The sequence below is a fragment of the Ptiloglossa arizonensis genome, chromosome 9 (genome assembly GCF_051014685.1).
Source record: "Ptiloglossa arizonensis isolate GNS036 chromosome 9, iyPtiAriz1_principal, whole genome shotgun sequence".
NCBI classification, from domain to species: Eukaryota; Metazoa; Arthropoda; class Insecta; order Hymenoptera; family Colletidae; genus Ptiloglossa; species Ptiloglossa arizonensis.
This window is the reverse complement of record NC_135056.1, coordinates 22,232,542-22,251,527: the sequence shown is the minus strand read 5'-3', so window position 1 is coordinate 22,251,527 and position 18,986 is coordinate 22,232,542. Positions and strand designations below refer to the sequence as shown.

Below are 18,986 nucleotides of genomic sequence, written 5' to 3'. Positions count from 1 at the left end.
TTTGCATTATATACTTTTGCATTATACATATATATATACTTTTGTATTACACATATATATATACTTTTGCATTATATATATATATATATATATAATGTATGATAGCGTTATACAAACAATTGTCACTTGTACAGATCACATGGTATGCAAAAATTTCTTGCATTTAATATTTTGTAATGTAACTCTTTATGCTAACTTATCATCTTTGTACTACATTAATGTAAATAAACGCAGCAGCTGAAATATTTTATTAATGGTCATTTATTCTTGTAAAATTTGAAGTTTCCTCAAAGAACGAGTGTTGCAAAATATTTGTTTAAATATCTTGTACATTTTTTATTTAAATTAAACACTTGAACATTAAGATTCTTAAGCAAATAAATTCTTAATACATAAGTCATAATTATAAAAACATAAAACATAATTTCCTGGTATTCTACATTAAAATATAATAGAAAGGATATTTATTACTAATGTATAATTTATCACAAATATGTCAGTATTTGTCGGTGCCATTCCAATTATTTAACCCTCACATAGTTGTGGCTTTTCGGATGTAAATTTATGAGGCTTGACTGTACTACTTGATACACGATATCCCAATCGACGCTTATATTGAAACAATATTTTGCTTAATTAGCTTCATGTATATATTTAACTCTGCTATATGTATATATAGCAGAGTTCAGTGTATCGCGAGTAACGACGCATCAGCGTTCATCTAAAATACATCAAAGACGTATAATACTATTTTATTATTCAATTTGTATGAGCTTTACAAGAAACATATATTTTCACAGTATTTGAAAAGTCAGAAAAAAGTCATACCTTTACAGATCTAATAAAGGGTGAATATAATTATGACAATATTCGTTAGATGAAAAATACAATAATAGAATAAACTGTAATATATATATATAAATATTTATCAGGAACTATTTTAGTGACTGAAAATTGCATAAATACTTCTATGGTATTTATAAAATTGCAACAAAAAGAATTTAGAAAACATTATCCCGTAAAAATTTGGCATCAAAAAGAATTAGTTTAAAGGGTATTAAAGAGAAATTATATAGAACATTTATGATCCGATTTTAGCTGTTCACGGCCGGCTATCCGAGGGTTAAATATTACACGTTGACAGAGAATCTTAAATTATTAATAACATTGTAAAATACGTATTAATGAATTTATCAAATCTATTAATTCTACTTTATAATATGATTTTTTATGGCAATAATGCATATAGAGTTGTATTTCAAAGAGCTGTTTGTTTTAATCCAAATACATGGCATACAATTTTCTGAATTTTGTTTGGCACCTGCTGATAAGTAAATTTAATTTAAAGAGTATTCCTTTTTCTAAATAGTAGATACCGACGGTAATTATATTTGAACACAATAGATGATTTGAAATATTCTTAATGAACAGATTCATTTAATCGTCAAATATATTGTAACAATGAAAAAAAGACTTTCAAAGTTATTTGATACTTATACATACTATTGTTATGGAAGTACAATGGTATATTTTATAGTTAATGTTAACACTTCAAATAAATATATCTTGTTATTTATTTATTTAAAAAATGATTCGATTGCTATAATTCTTCCGCTTAAAAGAATTTAGGAGGCATTATTATTGTAATACCAAATAATGGCAAACACAGAAATTGCAATTGTACCTAAATACGTAGCTATATGTACTATTTGTTTTTATTGTATAGTATTCTTTAAACTGAAGATATGTTGCAATTGGTAGCTGAAAGAAAATAAATGCAGCATATGATCTTGTTCTGCAATAATTAATAATAAACTCTATTAATTTAAATTACATTCAATATACTAAAACAAAATTGCTTACCTAACATATTACTATAATTTTGTTATAAATACTGTGTTTGCTGGAAACAAAATCGTATCTGACAAATGTATTTCTGGAGGAAGTTCTCCAATATTTGTCTTTGGAAATGGTACCAAGTAAGTATGATCGGATGACATAAAACCCAAACTTTCCATTTTATTTATAAAATCCTAAAAAAATAAAAACTAATATATGTTTTATTGTGCTACTACTATATTTTAGCAATATAATTCACAAAACATACTTCTATTGTATCTGCTGCACACATTGATAATGTTTCTCGTTTACCATTTGGCAATCTTAAACAGAGTCTTACAGATTCACTACCTGTAGAAAAATATTTTAATTAATCTTAAGAAGCGATTTACGTGACAACATATACACTATTAAAATGTAATAGTTTCTTACTAGTTTTAATCTTGTTCAAGTCACACGATTCATCCTAAACAAAGTGTTATAAATTAATTTGTGTTGATACATGTTAACTGAAGTAATACGTTTCTTTAAAAAGAATTTATAACTATACCTTCGAATTTATGTTCTGGTTTGGTTTCTTTAAATCTGATTCGTTCATTCTTCGCTTTTTATTTATATTTTCAGAAGCATTAATTGATGTACTTGTACTTGTACTTGTACTCGTACTCGTACCTGTATTTGCACTTGTACCTGTACCTGTACCTATACCTGTGCCTGTGCCTGTGCCTTTGCCTGTGCCTGTGCCTGTTCCTGTTCCTGTTCCTGTTCCTGTTCCTGTGCCTGTACCTGTACCTGTACCTGTACCTGTACCTGTACCTGTAGTTGTACTTGTACTTGTACTTGTACTTGTACTTGTACTTGTACTTGTACTTGTACTTGTACTTGTACTTGTACTTGTACTTGTACTTGTACTTTGAATGTTTGTTATACCATTGTGACTATCTGTAAGCAAAACAGCTTGGATAGAAGTGTAAATTTAAAATATGTTGATCATATTTTACAGACACTACTTACCTGAGTCATTTAAATTATCAATTACATGTTCGGAAGTTTTAGTACTACTACTACTACAATCCTGAAAAATAAAATTTACATTTTAAGCAAATGAAAGATCATAATTTAAAAATTTCAGTTGTAATGTAGGAAATCATACACTCATTGTTGAATTAGATACAGAATTTTCTTTTGTTGTTGTTGCAGTGCAACTGTTCCACTTTTTGGAATTAAATGAGTCGCTTGATTCACATTCTGGTGATGGATGAGTACTTAGCATATCGTTTAAAGCGGACATTAAAATATCAACTGTAACATGATTGTAAATTTGCATACATTCTCCTGTTCTAGGATCAATTACTGCCAGATAGGGATATTCAGATACATTGTAAAAATCGATGTAGCGCTTCCCATCGCTAGTATTTGACAATACCTATTTAGAAATACAAGCATTGAATATCTACAGTATATATTAAAATTAAAGTATAAACGTTTTACTACAACTTACTTGCCACAAAACAAAATGATCCTTCACAATTTCTTGAATCTGTTGATTCGACCATACATCTCTATTAAGAATTTGGCAGGCAAACTCTTGAGAATTTTGAATATTTACAAGTAACCAACGATTTAATGTCTTGGCATGTTCACGAGCTTCCATAAAAGAACCTAAGAAGAGAATGCTGCATGGAGGTCGAAATAAATCTTCCAATCTCTTTGACTTACGTTGAGAGATTTGTTTGACTCCAGTTACTCTATGAGCCATTTCTTCTTCTTGGCGTTCTATATACAATATTTTAATACGTTAGTATATAAGACACAAATTATCCAATATTAAATAAAATTAGTAATACTAACGAGTTTCTACTGCAAAATCTCTAAATCTATCGAATACATTATTCGATAACCTTGGAAAAGAACAAACTGGATCAGATGGTACTAATATTTCTTGGGTAGGTAAAATAGGAGGTCTCACTTCTGGTTCAGGATTTACAAGTTCAGATGTTTGACCTCCCTCAAACATTAAGCTTATAGCAGCTTCCACATTGCCATCAGTTAATGATAGATACTGACGAGCTGTGGTTTCACTCTCTCCTAATAAAAAAATACATATACATGATAACAAACTTATCATTAATTGGCACATAATTGTTAACACAAGATACTTTACTTGTTAGTAAATAATAATAATAAAAATAGTATGTCTATATTAAACAATCATAATAACAGTAGTATATAATGAAAATAAGTTGCATCAAACGATAACAAGTTTTACGCAAAGATAGTTGAAATTTTGTTGCAAATTTATGGCATTAACCTACGTTTCGTTGCAATACTTACCCGTCACTTCTATGAATTTTTCAATAAGTTCTGCCTCCATTATATCTCCAGATTACAAAGATAGTTGTAATAAAATGTATTAACGTCGATGTAACTCGTAAAGCAATATCAACCGGTTGACATCTCGAAATACGCACGAATCTTTCGGTGCATCCAAGAAGATCACAAATTCAATACCTTCAAGTTTTTCAACTGTAACGACGCGATACAACTGGATGCAACTATTTTCAACACGTAAACAGTTGTCTAGACTGCAGTTTCCCAGATACTAGAGTTTTGTTTTTTCGGACAAAATATCAGCGTACGCGCGATTTTAAAGCTCTTTCCAATGATAACTATGTTGATTTTCAATTTGTAACAAGTCAGTACAGTTACGCGTTCTGTGTATACACGTGTACATTAATTTTTATCGTTTATGGGGAATGCAGTAAATCAAATGTATCTCTTTCTCCTTTACAATAAGCTTTTATTTGTCACTCGAATGAAACGTTGAACCAGCGGTTCTCAAATTTGTCTGTTCCAGGGCTCTTTATAATCCTACACATCAATGTCCTCACAAAGCTTCCGTTTATGTGGATTTTATTTATCAATGATTAAAATAGATACCTATTATTGTGCAAATATTTATATATGTTATTTGTTGTTAAGAAATGCAAAATATATGTTTACGTTCATAAAGAATACAAATATTTCAAGTATTTTTAGTGTATTTTTAATTTTAAATATATAATTATATTTAAAATATTTCAAGCGTATTTTCATTAGACACATCTTTTCCTTTCCTTCAAACATTTTTCTGATTTATACAATCCATTAATTAATCTAATTACGAAGGAAATAGCCAGTGAAATAGTATATTCATAGAGCGAAAAATAAATCGATCTATTTTTAAAGATAATTTTCTATAAAGATTGCTTAATATTTCGACAAATTATTCAGGTTTCCTGTAACTGCAGCGATTGGCTAGAGTTTCTTTTATATCACCGAGTAGAGAGAGAAACTGTCTGCATGGATCCCTTTGTACTACCCTTGTTTCAGCCAATGGTGCGTAATAGAGAATGGTATCCCTGGTGTGAGATATTTACTAAACTTTTTTCACAAAAAACCCTGCTACGTTCGGTGTATTGCGAGAATAATATTGACAAATCGTCATGGATGAAATTTTAACTTTGATTCTCGATGATTACCAGATCAAAGTAAATAAGGGACAACTTGCAAATAAAAGTCGCTATTTTGCATCCCTTTTCTCACATAATTTCAATGATTCTCATAACAAAGAATACGTTATTAATTATGATATTTCTCACACTACTTTACGGGTTCTTATACTTACTAATTATTATAAGACATTTGTATACATCTTTTTATATACATCAAATTGAATCTTTCGTGTTTTTAGAATTTTGTCGACTGGATATGCAACGATATGGAAAATTGTGTAGTCGCACATGGTCGTTTTTTGAAATCTTGTATGAGAAAGTTTGTAAAAGAAAATTTGATGGAATTATTAAATTTGTTACAATTGAGCGTACTATTTACGGTCGATGAATTAACAAGCGATATTCTAGATGTAATAGATATTAATTGGTTGCTACCAGAGAAAGTAATAGATGTATGGTTAATAGCGCAAGAATTAAACGTAAAGGTATTGCAGGACATGTCATTCGCCATATGTTTAGACCGTTTTGAAGAACTTCCTTTACATTCTCTCGTTGAATTGACCAAAGATAACATTATTCAGCTGCTTCAAAATGTTAACGTGAGATCTTCTATCGAATACTTGCGTCTTATAAGAAACAAATGGATACAACATCATATGGTAATAATTAATACTCGTTTATTACATAGTATTTTCATAGTGTATTTTAAAATATTTTAATTTTAGACATCGGTCTTACCAGATGTGAAAGAGGAAAGACAAACCAAGTTTATACACTGCATTCTTACGCGCGAAATGAAGTTATTTGTAAACAAGGAGCCATGCTTGTGTACTTGGAATGAAAATGATTTTTCTAATTCTTTTCTACTCGAGTCTGGATGTCAGATGTTTGGATGTCAGATGTTTGGAATGCAAGTTGCTAGTAGAGGTATAAATTTTATTATTTTACATTATAAGAAAAATTTGCAGTTATTTAAAACAATTTTAGGTTTCAGCATATATACAATTGGAGGAGAAATAGGTGCTCTAAGTGGGAACTTTAACTACTTGATTCTTTGTTATTCTCTAATATCCAAAAAGTGGTATTACCAAGCAGTGTTGCGATTTCCGAGGAGACACATGGTTGCTGCGTTTTTGAAAAATAAATTAACGCTCGTAGGCGGCGTAGGAAGGTATAGATTAAAATTGGTTACGGTTGATATTCTCGATATTCATACAGGTAAAGAATAATATGAAACTGAGAATTTTTTGTAGCTATACAATTTCATGTATCATATATAATTTTAGGTAAATGGAAGGAAGGTGCAGAAGTCCCTATAAGTTTTACCGAGGTTCCTCCTTATTGCGTTATGAATGGAAAATTGTTCATAATGAGAACATCAGTTTATATATATGACCCCGAAGTTGATTACTGGCAAATTATATCGATTAACGAGAATTCGATTGGACACAATGTACATGCATTAGTCACACATAAAACGCTGTTCTATTACTGTTAAGTAACGTTTTGTTTTTATAACAAGAATATAAGTGATTTTCATTCGTTTTTTTAAATAATATTTAATATTACTGCAATGTTTTTATTCAGATGGCGCAATTTCGAAGAGAATCGACGTTACAGGTTATCTCTTAGTTTGCGAGAAAGAAGAATGTTTAAAACAGTGTACGGAGCACGTTAAGATACTTAAAATGAATATCGTACACGAAGATGAATCGTATCAATTAAGATACGCGACTGAATTAAATTTAGGCATAATGTTACTGACTGCTCGAAGTGATGATAAACACGAGTATTTACATTTGCATACCCAGAAGAGCATAAATCGTTTAAAGACGTTTATGCACAAATCGTCATCGTTTAATGTTATTGATCTCGACACTTTATACGACACTGTGTAATTAAAATTTTTTGTACCTGCATATAAAACAAAATGTTTTACAAAATGAAGCGTGATTTTTTTTCTGCGTTATTTGTCCGCACCTTTAAACGTTTGTGAATAACACAGTGCAAACGATAGAGGAAGTATTATAATGGAAAACATTCAAACTTTTATATTTGAATCATATTTTATTTATCGTAAATTTTGTAACGGAAGCAGTCTTCAAACAAGTATAACACGACAGTGTGTACGATTACATGGAATAAGGACGTACATCTCGACAGTATTAGCTATTCTGTACAGTCATCCCGGCAAGAAATGTCACGAGATGTAACGGTCGAGGATGCTGGTTATCCTGCCGGATCGACTGTAATGATTTATCGTTTTAATTTCATACTGTCGTTATGCGTCATTGGGTACTTAAAATATGGTAATTCGTGTATACAGCAAAGCTCGTATTAGCGTATAGATTGCGCGTGCTATCCGTGTATTATTCGACGTCTTGATTCTTCGTTCACCATACAACGACACGTGTTTTTTTTTGCGATATGATAAGCACACAAAAAGAAAATACAGCGTTCCATGATAATTTACATATAGAATAGTGCGAATACAATAGTTTTCCAATTTCTCTTTTATACACGAACCTTATAATACCACCTATCGTCGCGATTATTCGCGAGTCGCAAATTTTTACAGTCCGTTTTAACATTCTCTCTGTCCTTTATTATTTTGTTTCTTTTCTAATCATTGTTCTCTCGATAACATCGTAGAAGCTGAAAAGAGACGAATTAGAAGGACGAAATGATCGAGAGATTTACAAATCCGATTGTGATATTGGACAGTATGAGACAGTAAAAAATAGATGAATCTCACCCAAACCTTGTCATATTGTGATCTTTGTACGTATCGAAATCAACGATTTCACTGTTCGCTAGCGTTGGTGACGTTCAGAGCGAAAGCGGCGTTCGTCTCGCCCTTCTTGCCGATCGCACGGGCAACGTATTGACCGACGTCGCTGGCTGTGCACGATTTGATACGCAACTCGAACGATTTGTCACCATCTGAACTGAAGAGGTACCTGCTGCTAGTTTCCGGGATCGCTTTTCCATCTTTCAACCACGTTACTGTATGCACCATGGACACAATTAATGTACGTTACTATCGTCTCGTTCGTTCTCAAAAGAAAAATAAAGAAAAAATAGTCCTTACCTTTCAAAGGCGCGGTTTCAGTCTTGCATGTGAACGTAACCGACTCGCCTTCGCCTACCGTTGCAGATTGCGGGAATGTCGTGAAGACTGGGCTCTTCGGTTCCTCGTTTGGAACTGCGAGTAAAAGCGATCATAATTAAATGGCACGTATGTAAAACGGGGGATCAAAGGAGTTCAGGTTCGCCAACGTACCAAGTACGTTTAACGTGCACGACGAGAAGCTCTCCCCTGCGTCGTTGAACGCTTCGCAGGTATAAGTGCCGGAATCCTCGGGGAAGATCTCGGCAATGTTCAATTTATAGATATTCGCCTCGTTGCTGTACTGGAAGTCCTTGCTAGGTTTGATCTCCTTGTTATTGTGAAGCCAGACCACATCGAACTTCTTGGCACCGATTATTCGACAGCTCAGTGTCACAGCTTCGCCGTCCTTTACGAACATGCTCGTCAGATGATCCACGATCTTTGGAGGTTTATCGTCGGTCTTCTTCTTCGAGGCCGCATTCGCGCTCGCTGGAAGGAATCGTTTAGCTATCGAATTTTCTTTTCGTCCTGTCGATAACGACACCTCGAAACTCGTTTACTTACGTTTCACGGTCAGCTTGCAAGTGGTAGTTACGGTACCGATGCTGTTGCTCGCTTGACACGTATATTCGCCCTCGTCTTCGGGGAACACTTCATTGATAACAAGAGTCGCGACTCCCGCTTTGTATTTCAGATCCATGATACCGGACGAGCTTAGCGTCTAAAGGACGATACGTATTCGTTCGATCAATACGCGTTGTTAAGCAAGATTTTTATTCGTTTAGATGCATTTTTCTTTACCTTGCCGTTCTTGGACCAGGTAACTTGCGGTTCCGGATCACCGTCGACTTTCGCGGTAAGTTCTAACTGTTCTCCATCGTTGATGGTAAGATCGGTCAGCTTTTTCGTGAACTGTGGCGCTCTCATCGAATCATCCGGGGGATCTTTGAGAGTTAATAGCAGAAATGGAGCAGATAAATCGTCAGCTTTATCGGGTTTCATTGTTTCTCGATCGTACATAGATATTTTTCTTCGACGAAAGTAACAGTAACGCGTTGTTTACTTACAAACTAGTTCCTTAGTGGTACTTCTGGAACGAGATGGGCTGCCGGTGGCGTCGAGGCCGTATTTCTTAGTGCTTCGTTTGTCCGTACTGGAGTCCGTGGCCTAAAATCAAATTATTCGATGCGTGTATCGAGTGTCCTCGTCCCGATGGAAATCGATACGTTCGCGTCTTTCTTTAATCCTTACTTTGTAGGAAGAGGAGGTCGTGGAATTTTGCTTATTGGTGGAACTACTGTAGTTGGAGGATGTGTGGCCCTGCGTGGTGGTGGAACTGTACCCGCTGTATCCGCCGGCTTTGTGAACCGTTATGATCGGCGGTGGTGCCGGTTTCAACGGTTGCTCGATAAATCTTCGATCTACGAAAGAAGTTGTTACGTTTGTAATTCGGTTCGTGTGCTAATCGATGCGACCAACCTTCCCAATTCTCTTGTTAACTGTCATTGTTTTAACAAAAAATAGGAACGTTGGCACAAACTGGACGGGAGTTGTTGCAAAACGCCGGGACAAGGCTAAAATTAGTTGGCAACGGAAATAAGTGACACAGGACGTGGAGTGTCGGATCGCGATTCTTAAAAGTTTAATGGATTTCGAGTGACGACTGATCGAAAGGTGGACGATTAAAGAAAGAGGTTTTTTGTTCCGCAGAGATGCACAATTAGAATGGTTCTCAAACAGGAAACAGGGCTTCACTCAGGTTACGATTGCTCTACCTCCGGAATGTAGGAGGTCGTGCGCTAATTTAACTTGCTCCTCGGTTTCGCCAGTGCCTACAAATAAATATTCGATGAGTCTTATCATAGAGGCGCGAAAAATTGTACGTGTCGTCGTTTGCTTTTCGAGTACTATCTTAGATCGATTCTGGATTTTCAACGATCCGTTCGATCACTACCTTCGACGATGACGACGCAAGTGGTCTCATCCTTTCCGTGTTTGTTGGTCGCCACGCAACGGTATTTGCCGCTGTCCTCTGGTTTACAGTCGATTATCTCCATCGTCACAACGCCGTCCGCGTGCGTCATCGCGTAGTGGTGCTTGGAAAGTTCTTCCCTGTCCTTGTACCATTTAACCGTGGGTGGTGGATTGCCGCTCAGGCAGCAAAGAAGTTTACACGTTTGTCTGACTTGGATGACGCGAGGTCGGAGCAGGAAGGTGAAGCTTGGCGCCGATTCGATCGTCTCCAACCAAACGTTGTAGCCGAGCGGTTCTCTTCTTCGGACTGGATGCAATTCCGGTCTGTACTTCGGAATCTCAATAGGTAACGCTGAAAATCGAAAGCGACTGTGGTACGAACGTTCGAAAGAGATAAACGAAACAAATAGGATCGAAACGTACGTTGCACGTTCAGGAAAACGACCTCCTCTCTGTAACCGTAATGATTCTCCGCTCTGATCACGTATTCTCCCCTGTCCTCTAGCTTGACTCTGTTGATGATGAAGGTGTAGTCGTCGCCGTGGTACCGTTTCATAAACTTGACGGACTGACGGAGTTCTTGGTTATTATGGAACCAAGTGAGGGTCGGATCGGCAATGGCTATCACGCGACAAGTGAACTTGACGCTCTGGCCCTCGTATGCGAACGCGCTCGTAGGCTTGATGACGAATCTCGGCGCCGCTTGTCGTCGATCTGCAACGAAATCGAACCAACGAACCGGTCAACAACGAACGATCTTGAATAATATCCGATCTTTGATTCGTCATCATTGATTCGTTATCCCTTACCGAAGCAGGAATCGTAAATCTTGTATTTGTCGATGAGCAATTTTCTGAGCGACGAGTACTCGGCCAGTCGACCGATCGGGAGAACGTATTTGTCCCAGTTCTCGTACTTGGCTCGCAGTCTGTCTCTGAAGCGGAGGTATCGGCTGCTCGAGATCGCTTTAGTTCGGTCGCTGTGGTCGCCGGTCAACCACGCGTGTAGGAGACATTCGTGAGCAGTCATACGTTTCCTGAAAAAGCAAACGTAACGTAGCACGTACGCAGTACGATATCTTGGCGCGTGTTCGGTCGTTGCGCGAGTCTCCGAAACGGATACGAGTAAAGTACGGTAAAGGGTAAGGATGATATCGGTAGACCGTTCGTTTCGTCTCGTACGGAATTTAAAAGAGAATGGTCTGTGCTCTGTCCTCGATTTTTGCGCCACTAGACGCTACCGGTAGCTAACGCAACGACGTACTCTTTATTCTTGACGAGCAATCGCCTGATAAAGTCCTTGCCCTCTTCGGAGACGTCACGGAATGCTTCTTCGTCGAAGTCCCAGTCGCAGGCCTTGACGTTCTTCAGAGTTTCGATGTCGTTGTCTCCGGCGAACGGTGAAAGGCCGCTCAGTCTGCGAGAAAATAAATTCAATTAGACCCGATCGAGTAACCACCGAAGACAGAAATCCGTTTCGCTTACAGAACGTAGGCCAAGACACCGCAAGCCCACATGTCTGTGTAGAACCCGACGGGTTCGCGTTCGACGATTTCGGGAGCGGCGAATTCCGCCGTGCCGGTGCTGATCTTCACCACCTCGTTGGGATCGAGTTTCGTGGCTAAACCGAAGTCGATCAATTTCACGTTGGTGCTGTTGCGCGTCTGGCACATAATGTTCTCGGGCTTGATGTCTGTAAATACGAACGAACAATTTGGCTTTCGTTCGTTTCGACGGATTTACGTATCTAGGTGGAGACAGTTTACCCAAGTGTATGATGTTCTTTTCGTGCATGTGTTTGACGGCTTCGCAGATCTGCCTCATGTAATTGATCACCTCGGCTTCGGACATGGTGTAACCCTCCGCTGTGATTCTCTCGAAGAGTTCACCGCCGGACAGGCTGAGGAAACAAAATATCGAGGAAGTTGCAAACGGGAGCAAGGACTTTCAGTGTATACTTACAACTCGAATATCAGGACCATCTCGTCGTCGTCCTCGAACGCGTCGTGAAGGTTGATCAATTTCGGATGATGCAGTTGGTTCATTATGTCGATCTCCTTTCTGATGAGTTCCTTCTCCATCGCGTGGGACACTGGAATAAATTTGGCGGCGAAGATGTTCCCGGTGGCGCGTTCGCGGCAACGGTGGACCACACCGAACGCTCCGGTTCCGATCTCTTCGAGGATATCGTATCTATCGTAAACGGAGATGTGTTTTATCTCAACCGGCTGGGGCACGTATTTGCTGTAAATATCGAAGACGAATTGATCGTAATCGCGTGGTTTCTCGTCGCTGCGACCGCGAATCCTCTTCCCGGTCTCGTCCACTTTGTACTCCTTCTGTTTGAACTCCCTCTTGATGGTGCCCTTGGTGGTTATCAGTGGCGTCACCTCGCTGGGATCGGATCTTCCGTAAATGTTCTCCGCGGAAACACGGAAGTCGTACTGGTGGCCAGGACTGAGCCCGGTGACCGCCATCGAGCAGAATCTGGTGTTTCCTACACGGATCCAGCTGGTCATCGGGTGTTCCCGTTTCTCGACCAGGTAGTTGGTGATGTTGCTGCCGCCGTCCCAGACAGGTGGTTTCCAGCTGAGCGCCAAGGAATCGTGACCGACGTTGTCGATCTGGGGGAACCTGGGTGGGTCCGGTCGGTCGCTTATCTGGATCTTGATGATCGCGGTGTCCTGTCCGAGGTCGTTCTCCGCCGTGATGCGATAAGGTCCGGAGTCGATACGACTGCCGTCGATGATCGTGAGTACGGCGTGCCTCTCCTTCACCTCGACGGTGTAATGTCCTCCGGATTCGATGGTCTCGCCCTCTCTGACCCAGGTGATCTTCGGTTTCGGGTAACCGGTGAACGGTATCTTGATGACGACGTTGACGCCCTTGTCGAAGAACGCGGTGTCTCTGAACCTCGGTGGAACGTTCAGTTTCGGTGGGGTCTTGATCATGAGTTCGCCCTTCGTTGATTTTACGCCGCACTTGTTCACGGCGCGACAGAAGTACTCGTCCGCGTCCTCGCCGAACACGTCGTGAATGATCAGGTGATGCGTATCGCCCTCCGAGTATATGTTGTACCGCGAACCGCAGACGATCTCGCGAGCACCCTTGAACCAGGTGATCGTCGGTTTCGGAATACCGATAATCTTGCACTGGAAGTGCGCGTTGTGGTTCTGCACGCAGTTGACTTTGTGCAGAGGTTGAACGATCTCCGGTGGTTTCGCCGCCTGAGGATCGGTGATCTTCACCGACGTCGAGGCCTTCGACTCCGGGCCAAGACCAGCGGCGTTCTGCGCGAACACGCGGAACTCGTATTGTCTGCCCTCGATCAAATTGGGTATGTTGATCTGCGTGGGTAGGCAGATGGCGACGTTCACGCGCTGCCAGGCCTGACTGCCAACCTCGCGTTTGTCGATCCAGTAACCTTGAATCTTCGAGCCACCGTCCGTCTCCGGTCTGTCCCACGAGAGATTCACGAAGTCTCCACCGACTTCGGTTACCTTCGGAGTTCCCGGTGGACCCGGTGGATCGAACGGTGCCTTGGCCTTGATGGGATTCGTTCCCTCCAACGGCGGTCCCATTCCGTTGTCGTTCACGGCCATCACGCGGAACAGATACTCTTGTCCTTCCGTGAGACCTTGAACCATGAACGTCGTGTCCTTGCAGAAGGACGAAACGATGATCCAGTGAGAGAGGCTCAGGTCGCGACGCTCGATCACGTAATGGGTGACGCGCAAACCGCCGTCGACCTTTGGCGGATGCCACGATAGAGTGCAAGTGTGTTTGTTGATGTCCGTGACGTCGAGGGGTCCGGTCGGTGGTCCCGGTAACCCGGTGATGTACACGTTGAACGAACCGCTGACGCTGCCGCTGTCGTTCGAGATCGAGAGATTGTAAGCACCGGCGTCGTCCTTTTGAATGTCCTTGATGAAAATGATCAGATACTCGTCGAACACGGTGTACTTGATGTGCGGGGTTTCGGCGATTTTGTGGCCGTCCTTCTTCAGAACGATGTCCATGGGCTGATCGCCGCTGTAATAGATCTTGATCTTCGTGTTGTCGCCTTCGGCCAGGTATAAATCGTCCGGCATGCGCTCGATACGAGGCGGCGTACCGATCTTCAATCGAGACGTTGTCGTGGCCGTGCCGAGCGGATTCGCGATCTGGCAACTGTAATCGCCGTTGTCCGCGTCCCAAACCTCCGATATGACGAGCCTGTAAATTCCATCGAACGCCTCCGTACGGAAACGGCCACCTACCGTGATCTCCCTGCCGTTTTTCAGCCACCTGTAATAATCGTTACGAGTTCACGAACAAAGTTATCGAAAGTAATCGTGAAAAAGATCCCGAGTCCTTGGACCATGAGAACCGTATCTCTCATTTCGAAAATACACACGCGTGCATAGATAGGTACGAACCTGGCTGTCGGTAGAGGTTTTCCAGTGGCCTCGCACTCGAATACGAACGTCTTGCCGAGGGGTACGTTCTGACTGATGGGCAATGTTCTGATGAATTCCGGTTTCTCGCCTCCCTCGACTTCGCAGACCTTGACGGGAGTGGTGCAGGAGCTCGGTTCGGATCTTCCAGCGGCGTTCACCGCGAAGATTCGGAACTCGTAGTCGCCGCGCTCGATCAGATGCATAACGGTGTATTCCGTGTCGGTGACGTTGTACTCGTTGCACTTTGCCCAGAGGGCGCTACCGACTTCCCGTTTCTCGATCACGTAACCCGTGATACGGCTACCGCCGTCGGAAACCGGTGCCTCCCACTTGAGGTCGACGTAGTTCTTGCCAACTTTGACGACCTGCGGCGTGCCAGGTGGCGATGGCACGTTGAACTTGCTCTTCAGCTTGAACGGCGCCGAGGGTGGACTTGGTTTGCTGAAACCAGCCGCGTTCTTCGCTCGTATTCTGAACTCGTATTCGTGTCCACTCAACAGATTGTAACAAATGTAGGTCGTGTCTTTGACCAGGTAGTCGTTCGCCACTCGCCATTGAGCATCGTCCGCCGGATCGCGGAATTCGACTTTGTAACCCTGAATAAGAACGTTGTGAGACAATTTGTTCGTTTCGTACGCGGAAGGAAACTCGTTGCACTTACCTGTACACGTGAACCACCATCGGATATCGGTCTGGTCCACACCAGAGTGGCGTTCGATGTATCCCAATCGATAACACGTGGCTGTCCGGGTGAATCGGGTACCGTGAAGGGGAATTTCGCGGTGATTGGTTCATCCGCCTGTAACGGCTCCGAGATTCCGTATTGATTCTCCGCGCGGATACGGAAGTTGTACTTGCGATTTGGTTCGAGCCCGAACACATCGTAATGCGTGTTCCTTACGAAACTGCTCAGTTTCACCCAGTACTGAAATATCGTTCGCGTCGTTTGTTACTCGGTCCTAGGATCGAACGTTTATTTCGAATAAAAGGAGAACTCACGCCAGCCGGATCCAGTTTCTCCACGATGTAGTTCGTAACGGGTGAACCGCCATCGTCGAAGGGAGGTTTCCAGGACAGCGAGCAAGTTTCCGGTGTGATGTCGGAAATATCCAGAGGAGCTTGCGGCGGAGATGGTTTGTCTGTGAAGAAAATCGTTTCGTTGAATCGTTTCGTCTCGAATCGTTTGAAACGTCGGTTTCTAGGAACGAATGCTCTCACCGACAACGAGAACCTTGCACGAAGCAGAGTCTGTGCCGACAGTGTTCGTGAGATAAATCGTGTAGTTTCCTGTATCGGATCTCTTGGCTTTCTTGTTGATGAATTGCGAAGCAACGTCCGTGGTGTCGAATTTGATTCTGTCCCCGGTAAGAACCTCTTCGCCGTTGATGGACCAGCTTGGTCTCGGCTTTGGATTCGCCGTGTACGGGACTGTTATCGTGAACGGTTCTCCGGCGATCACGGTCATGTCGCGGATGCTCAGATCGGACGTGATCTTCGGTGGGACTGGAAGCGATTCGATGTCGTAAGTATAAATCGTCGATCGCGTTAATCGCGATTTGTCTTCGGGGATACTCACACGGCGGTGCACTGGCTCTGATCACGTCGGAATTGGAACTCCATGGTCCACGACCGGCGGCATTTTCAGCCGCTACGCGGAATTCGTAGTCGTGATTTTCGATGAGTCCAGTTACCCTGCAAGAATACGAACAGTTTCGCGTTAATCGTTTCGACGAGTATTTCTTTTGGAAATGCCGTTGTATCGTAATTTGGATCGAACGTTAACGCGAACGTTACCTATAGGTAGTCTCGTGAACGAGAGACGGGGTGGCTTTCGTCCATTTGTCTTCGCTCAACAGACGTTTCTCGATAACGTATCCGAGAATAGGTGATCCTCCATCGTGACGAGGCTTCGTCCACGTGATCGTGATACTGTCTTCCGTTGTTTCAACGCCTTTCGGTGTTCCGGGTGCACCAGGTGGATCGAACGGATGTCTGGCCTTGATCGGATCCGTCGTTGTGACCGGGTCCGAGGTACCGTATTGATTCTCGGCCATCACTCGGAACTCGTACACGCTGCCTACCGTCAGGTTTCTCACCCGAACGAACGGCGTTGTGACGTAGCTGCTCACCTGATTTCGAAATCAGAGAAGAGAAACTTAAACTTCCGCTCAACTTACAAATATACGCGCTAACGCACGGTACGCGTTACGTCGACGAACCTTGGACCAGGTGCCTCTCGGTTCTCTCCTCTCGACGACGTAGTTGGTGATATCGGCACCACCGTTGTCTTTCGGCGGGTTCCAGAATAACGTGAGCGCATCTCCACCGAATTCGTCAGCGTGGAGGTTCACCGGTGGATTCGGTCGGTCGAGAACTTTAACGTTCACGGTGGCCGTGTCGAAGCCCGAAGAGTTGCGCAACTGGAGTCGGTACTGTCCACCGTCCGAACGTTTCGAGTTCTTCACCACGAGACTACGAATAACAGTGAATTAAACGAGTGTATCGATTAAACGAGTATGGAACGAGATAATATACTTACGACGTGAGTACGCGCGAAAATGTAGCATAGAAATAAAAATATATCGAAAAGATACACGATTCAAGACCGGTAAGAAATATGCTTAAACGCATAGAATATTTATGCGTTTGTATACGTCGTTGTTACTGTACAATTTCCAGCATATATACCTAGCAAAATCGTCGGTCAGCTGTTGATGTACGCGCGGGTCGGTTTCATCTTTGATGACGTCGTTGGCGAACCAGGTGGCGGTGGGTTTGGGGAAGCCGATGTAAGGCACATGAATGGAGAAGTCCTCGCCAGCGCGAACGGTGATGTCGCGAACACCACCGAGATCCATAACCGGTTTGTTCGGTTGTTCCTCGATAACGATTGGATTGCTCTGTCTGCTGGGATCGCTGTTGCCGACATCGTTCACAGCGATTACCCTGAAGAGATACTCCTCGCCCTCCGTCAGTTTCGGTACCGTGTAAACGTTGGTTGGTATCAGGGCGCCGTTCACGTCGTCCCATTCGTCTTGAGCTCTGGTCTTCATTTGGATGATGTATCCTCTGATCTTGGCACCGCCGTCGCTGCGAGGCGGTCGCCAGCTGAGCGTTACCGAATCCTTGGTGATTCTGTCGGGCTTCGGTGGTTCAGGAGCATCGGGACGCACTGGAAAAGTAAGAGTTTAGTAATTGTAAGACCGGAACGAAACGAAACGAACGAACAACCGAACAATCGACCGGGAGATTTTTCCTTCGAGACACTTACAACGTTGATGTCCGGCAGTGATCGGTTCGGTGGGTTTGCTAGGTTTGCCAGGTCCGGCTTCGTTGACAGCAATGACTCTGAATTCGTACTTGGACCCTTCGTGAAGGTCCTGTACCGTGAATGTTGTATTCGGGGTAGGATAGTTGTTAACCTTGAGCCATTCGCCGCCACGTTCGCGTCGTTCCACGTAGTATCCTGGATAACGATAAAATGGCTCTCTTAGACAAGGTATGGTTTCCCAAATTGTGAACTACACGTGGTAAGGTAAAGACGTAAGCTCCAAAAGAGAACGAAACTCCCTCTCACCAGTAATGGGCTTGCCACCGGTGTTAAGAGGTGGATTCCAGAACAGACTGCAACTGTTGGGCGTGTATCCAAGGATCTCGGGTTGACTGGGCGCGTCCGGTGGATCGTACGGACTCTTGGCGATGACTGGTTTGCCTTCCAAGGGTTCGGATACGCCGTACATGTTTTCGGCTCGCACTCTAAAGACGTACTTCTTGCCTTCGCTGAGCCCTTTGGCGGTGTAGCTGGTTCGTGGACAGTATCCAGGCGTTTGCCGCCAATTATCGACTCCGTAATCCGACACTTCCACGATGTAGTTGGTGATGTCGGATCCACCATCGTCCAGGGGTTTGTTCCACGATAAGGACACGGATTCTTGCGTCGTGCCGGTGTACTGGAGCGGACCTTGAGGCGGTCCTGGCCTGTCGACCACGATCACCTCGATCTCCGCTGAATCTTTTCCGTACTCGTTCGTAGCCGTGATCGTGTAGATTCCGCCGTCTTCTCGGACCGATTTCTCGATCGACAAGTTCGTACGGTCGCTCTTCGTTTCGGTCTACGAACAATACGATC

The 18,986-nt window shown here is 42.3% G+C and overlaps 3 protein-coding genes across 42 annotated transcripts in view; 1 reads left to right on the top strand and 2 right to left on the bottom strand.

The window, feature by feature from the left end:
- Positions 1-257: 257 nt before the first annotated feature.
- Positions 258-4,852, bottom strand: LOC143151525 (uncharacterized). 3 transcript variants are annotated; one of them, XM_076320776.1, is made up of 11 exons: positions 4,174-4,852; positions 3,691-3,927; positions 3,559-3,615; positions 3,341-3,501; positions 2,993-3,265; positions 2,854-2,914; positions 2,390-2,781; positions 2,272-2,305; positions 2,108-2,190; positions 1,864-2,033; positions 258-1,761 (listed from the first exon to the last, which is right to left on the bottom strand). In XM_076320776.1, exons 1-10 carry the CDS (start codon positions 4,211-4,213, stop codon positions 1,875-1,877), a joined length of 1,497 nt encoding a protein of 498 aa, XP_076176891.1. In that variant the 5' UTR covers positions 4,214-4,852; the 3' UTR covers positions 258-1,761; positions 1,864-1,874. The 3 variants fall into 3 exon arrangements, with proteins under 3 accessions (XP_076176891.1, XP_076176890.1, XP_076176889.1); XM_076320775.1 differs by having other exon boundaries at positions 258-1,795; positions 3,341-3,615; positions 4,174-4,849; XM_076320774.1 differs by having other exon boundaries at positions 3,341-3,615; positions 4,174-4,846.
- A 185-nt stretch (positions 4,853-5,037) lies between these two features.
- LOC143151527 (uncharacterized) lies at positions 5,038-7,270 on the top strand. Of its 3 annotated transcripts, none has more exons than XM_076320780.1 (6): positions 5,038-5,217; positions 5,573-5,992; positions 6,059-6,260; positions 6,321-6,551; positions 6,620-6,826; positions 6,921-7,270. In XM_076320780.1, exons 1-6 carry the CDS (start codon positions 5,182-5,184, stop codon positions 7,229-7,231), a joined length of 1,407 nt encoding a protein of 468 aa, XP_076176895.1. In that variant the 5' UTR covers positions 5,038-5,181; the 3' UTR covers positions 7,232-7,270. The 3 variants fall into 3 exon arrangements, with proteins under 3 accessions (XP_076176895.1, XP_076176892.1, XP_076176893.1); XM_076320777.1 differs by lacking the exon at positions 5,038-5,217 and adding an exon at positions 5,218-5,492; XM_076320778.1 differs by lacking the exon at positions 5,038-5,217 and adding an exon at positions 5,231-5,369.
- A 110-nt stretch (positions 7,271-7,380) lies between these two features.
- Positions 7,381-18,986, bottom strand: part of Bent (projectin protein bent) — a 67,941-nt gene continuing 56,335 nt past the window's right edge. For 34 of the 36 annotated variants that reach the window (XM_076320771.1, XM_076320734.1, XM_076320738.1 and 31 more), the window contains 25 exons: positions 18,435-18,969; positions 18,129-18,323; positions 17,546-18,029; positions 17,077-17,329; positions 16,652-16,986; positions 16,434-16,549; positions 16,076-16,360; positions 15,857-15,996; positions 15,519-15,782; positions 14,837-15,453; positions 12,381-14,705; positions 12,185-12,318; positions 11,904-12,111; positions 11,683-11,835; positions 11,229-11,455; positions 10,843-11,133; positions 10,400-10,771; positions 10,221-10,277; positions 9,697-9,866; positions 9,513-9,612; positions 9,247-9,389; positions 9,010-9,166; positions 8,617-8,934; positions 8,425-8,538; positions 7,381-8,339 (listed from right to left, as the gene is read on the bottom strand). In XM_076320771.1, the coding sequence (XP_076176886.1) occupies positions 8,137-8,339; positions 8,425-8,538; positions 8,617-8,934; positions 9,010-9,166; positions 9,247-9,389; positions 9,513-9,612; positions 9,697-9,866; positions 10,221-10,277; positions 10,400-10,771; positions 10,843-11,133; positions 11,229-11,455; positions 11,683-11,835; positions 11,904-12,111; positions 12,185-12,318; positions 12,381-14,705; positions 14,837-15,453; positions 15,519-15,782; positions 15,857-15,996; positions 16,076-16,360; positions 16,434-16,549; positions 16,652-16,986; positions 17,077-17,329; positions 17,546-18,029; positions 18,129-18,323; positions 18,435-18,969 (8,196 nt within the window). In that variant the 3' untranslated portion in view covers positions 7,381-8,136. The remainder of the gene's footprint in view (positions 8,340-8,424; positions 8,539-8,616; positions 8,935-9,009; positions 9,167-9,246; positions 9,390-9,512; positions 9,613-9,696; positions 9,867-10,220; positions 10,278-10,399; positions 10,772-10,842; positions 11,134-11,228; positions 11,456-11,682; positions 11,836-11,903; positions 12,112-12,184; positions 12,319-12,380; positions 14,706-14,836; positions 15,454-15,518; positions 15,783-15,856; positions 15,997-16,075; positions 16,361-16,433; positions 16,550-16,651; positions 16,987-17,076; positions 17,330-17,545; positions 18,030-18,128; positions 18,324-18,434; positions 18,970-18,986) is intronic. The other 2 variants (XM_076320736.1, XM_076320735.1) reach the window with 2 other exon arrangements.

Bases quoted from the DNA above. Each gene is read 5' to 3' on its own strand.
- LOC143151527 (XM_076320777.1), top strand. From the start codon at position 5,325: ATGGATGAAATTTTAACTTTGATTCTCGATGATTACCAGATCAAAGTA. The intron at 6,552-6,619 runs GTAAAGAATAAT...ATATAATTTTAG, and splicing joins TATTCTCGATATTCATACAG to GTAAATGGAAGGAAGGTGCA. The intron at 6,827-6,920 runs GTTAAGTAACGT...GTTTTTATTCAG, and splicing joins TAAAACGCTGTTCTATTACT to ATGGCGCAATTTCGAAGAGA.
- LOC143151525 (XM_076320775.1), bottom strand. From the start codon at position 4,213: ATGGAGGCAGAACTTATTGAAAAATTCATAGAAGTGACGG. The intron at 2,782-2,853 runs GTAAGTAGTGTC...TTTTGCTTACAG, and splicing joins TGATAATTTAAATGACTCAG to ATAGTCACAATGGTATAACA. The intron at 2,306-2,389 runs GTATAGTTATAA...CACTTTGTTTAG, and splicing joins ACCAGAACATAAATTCGAAG to GATGAATCGTGTGACTTGAA.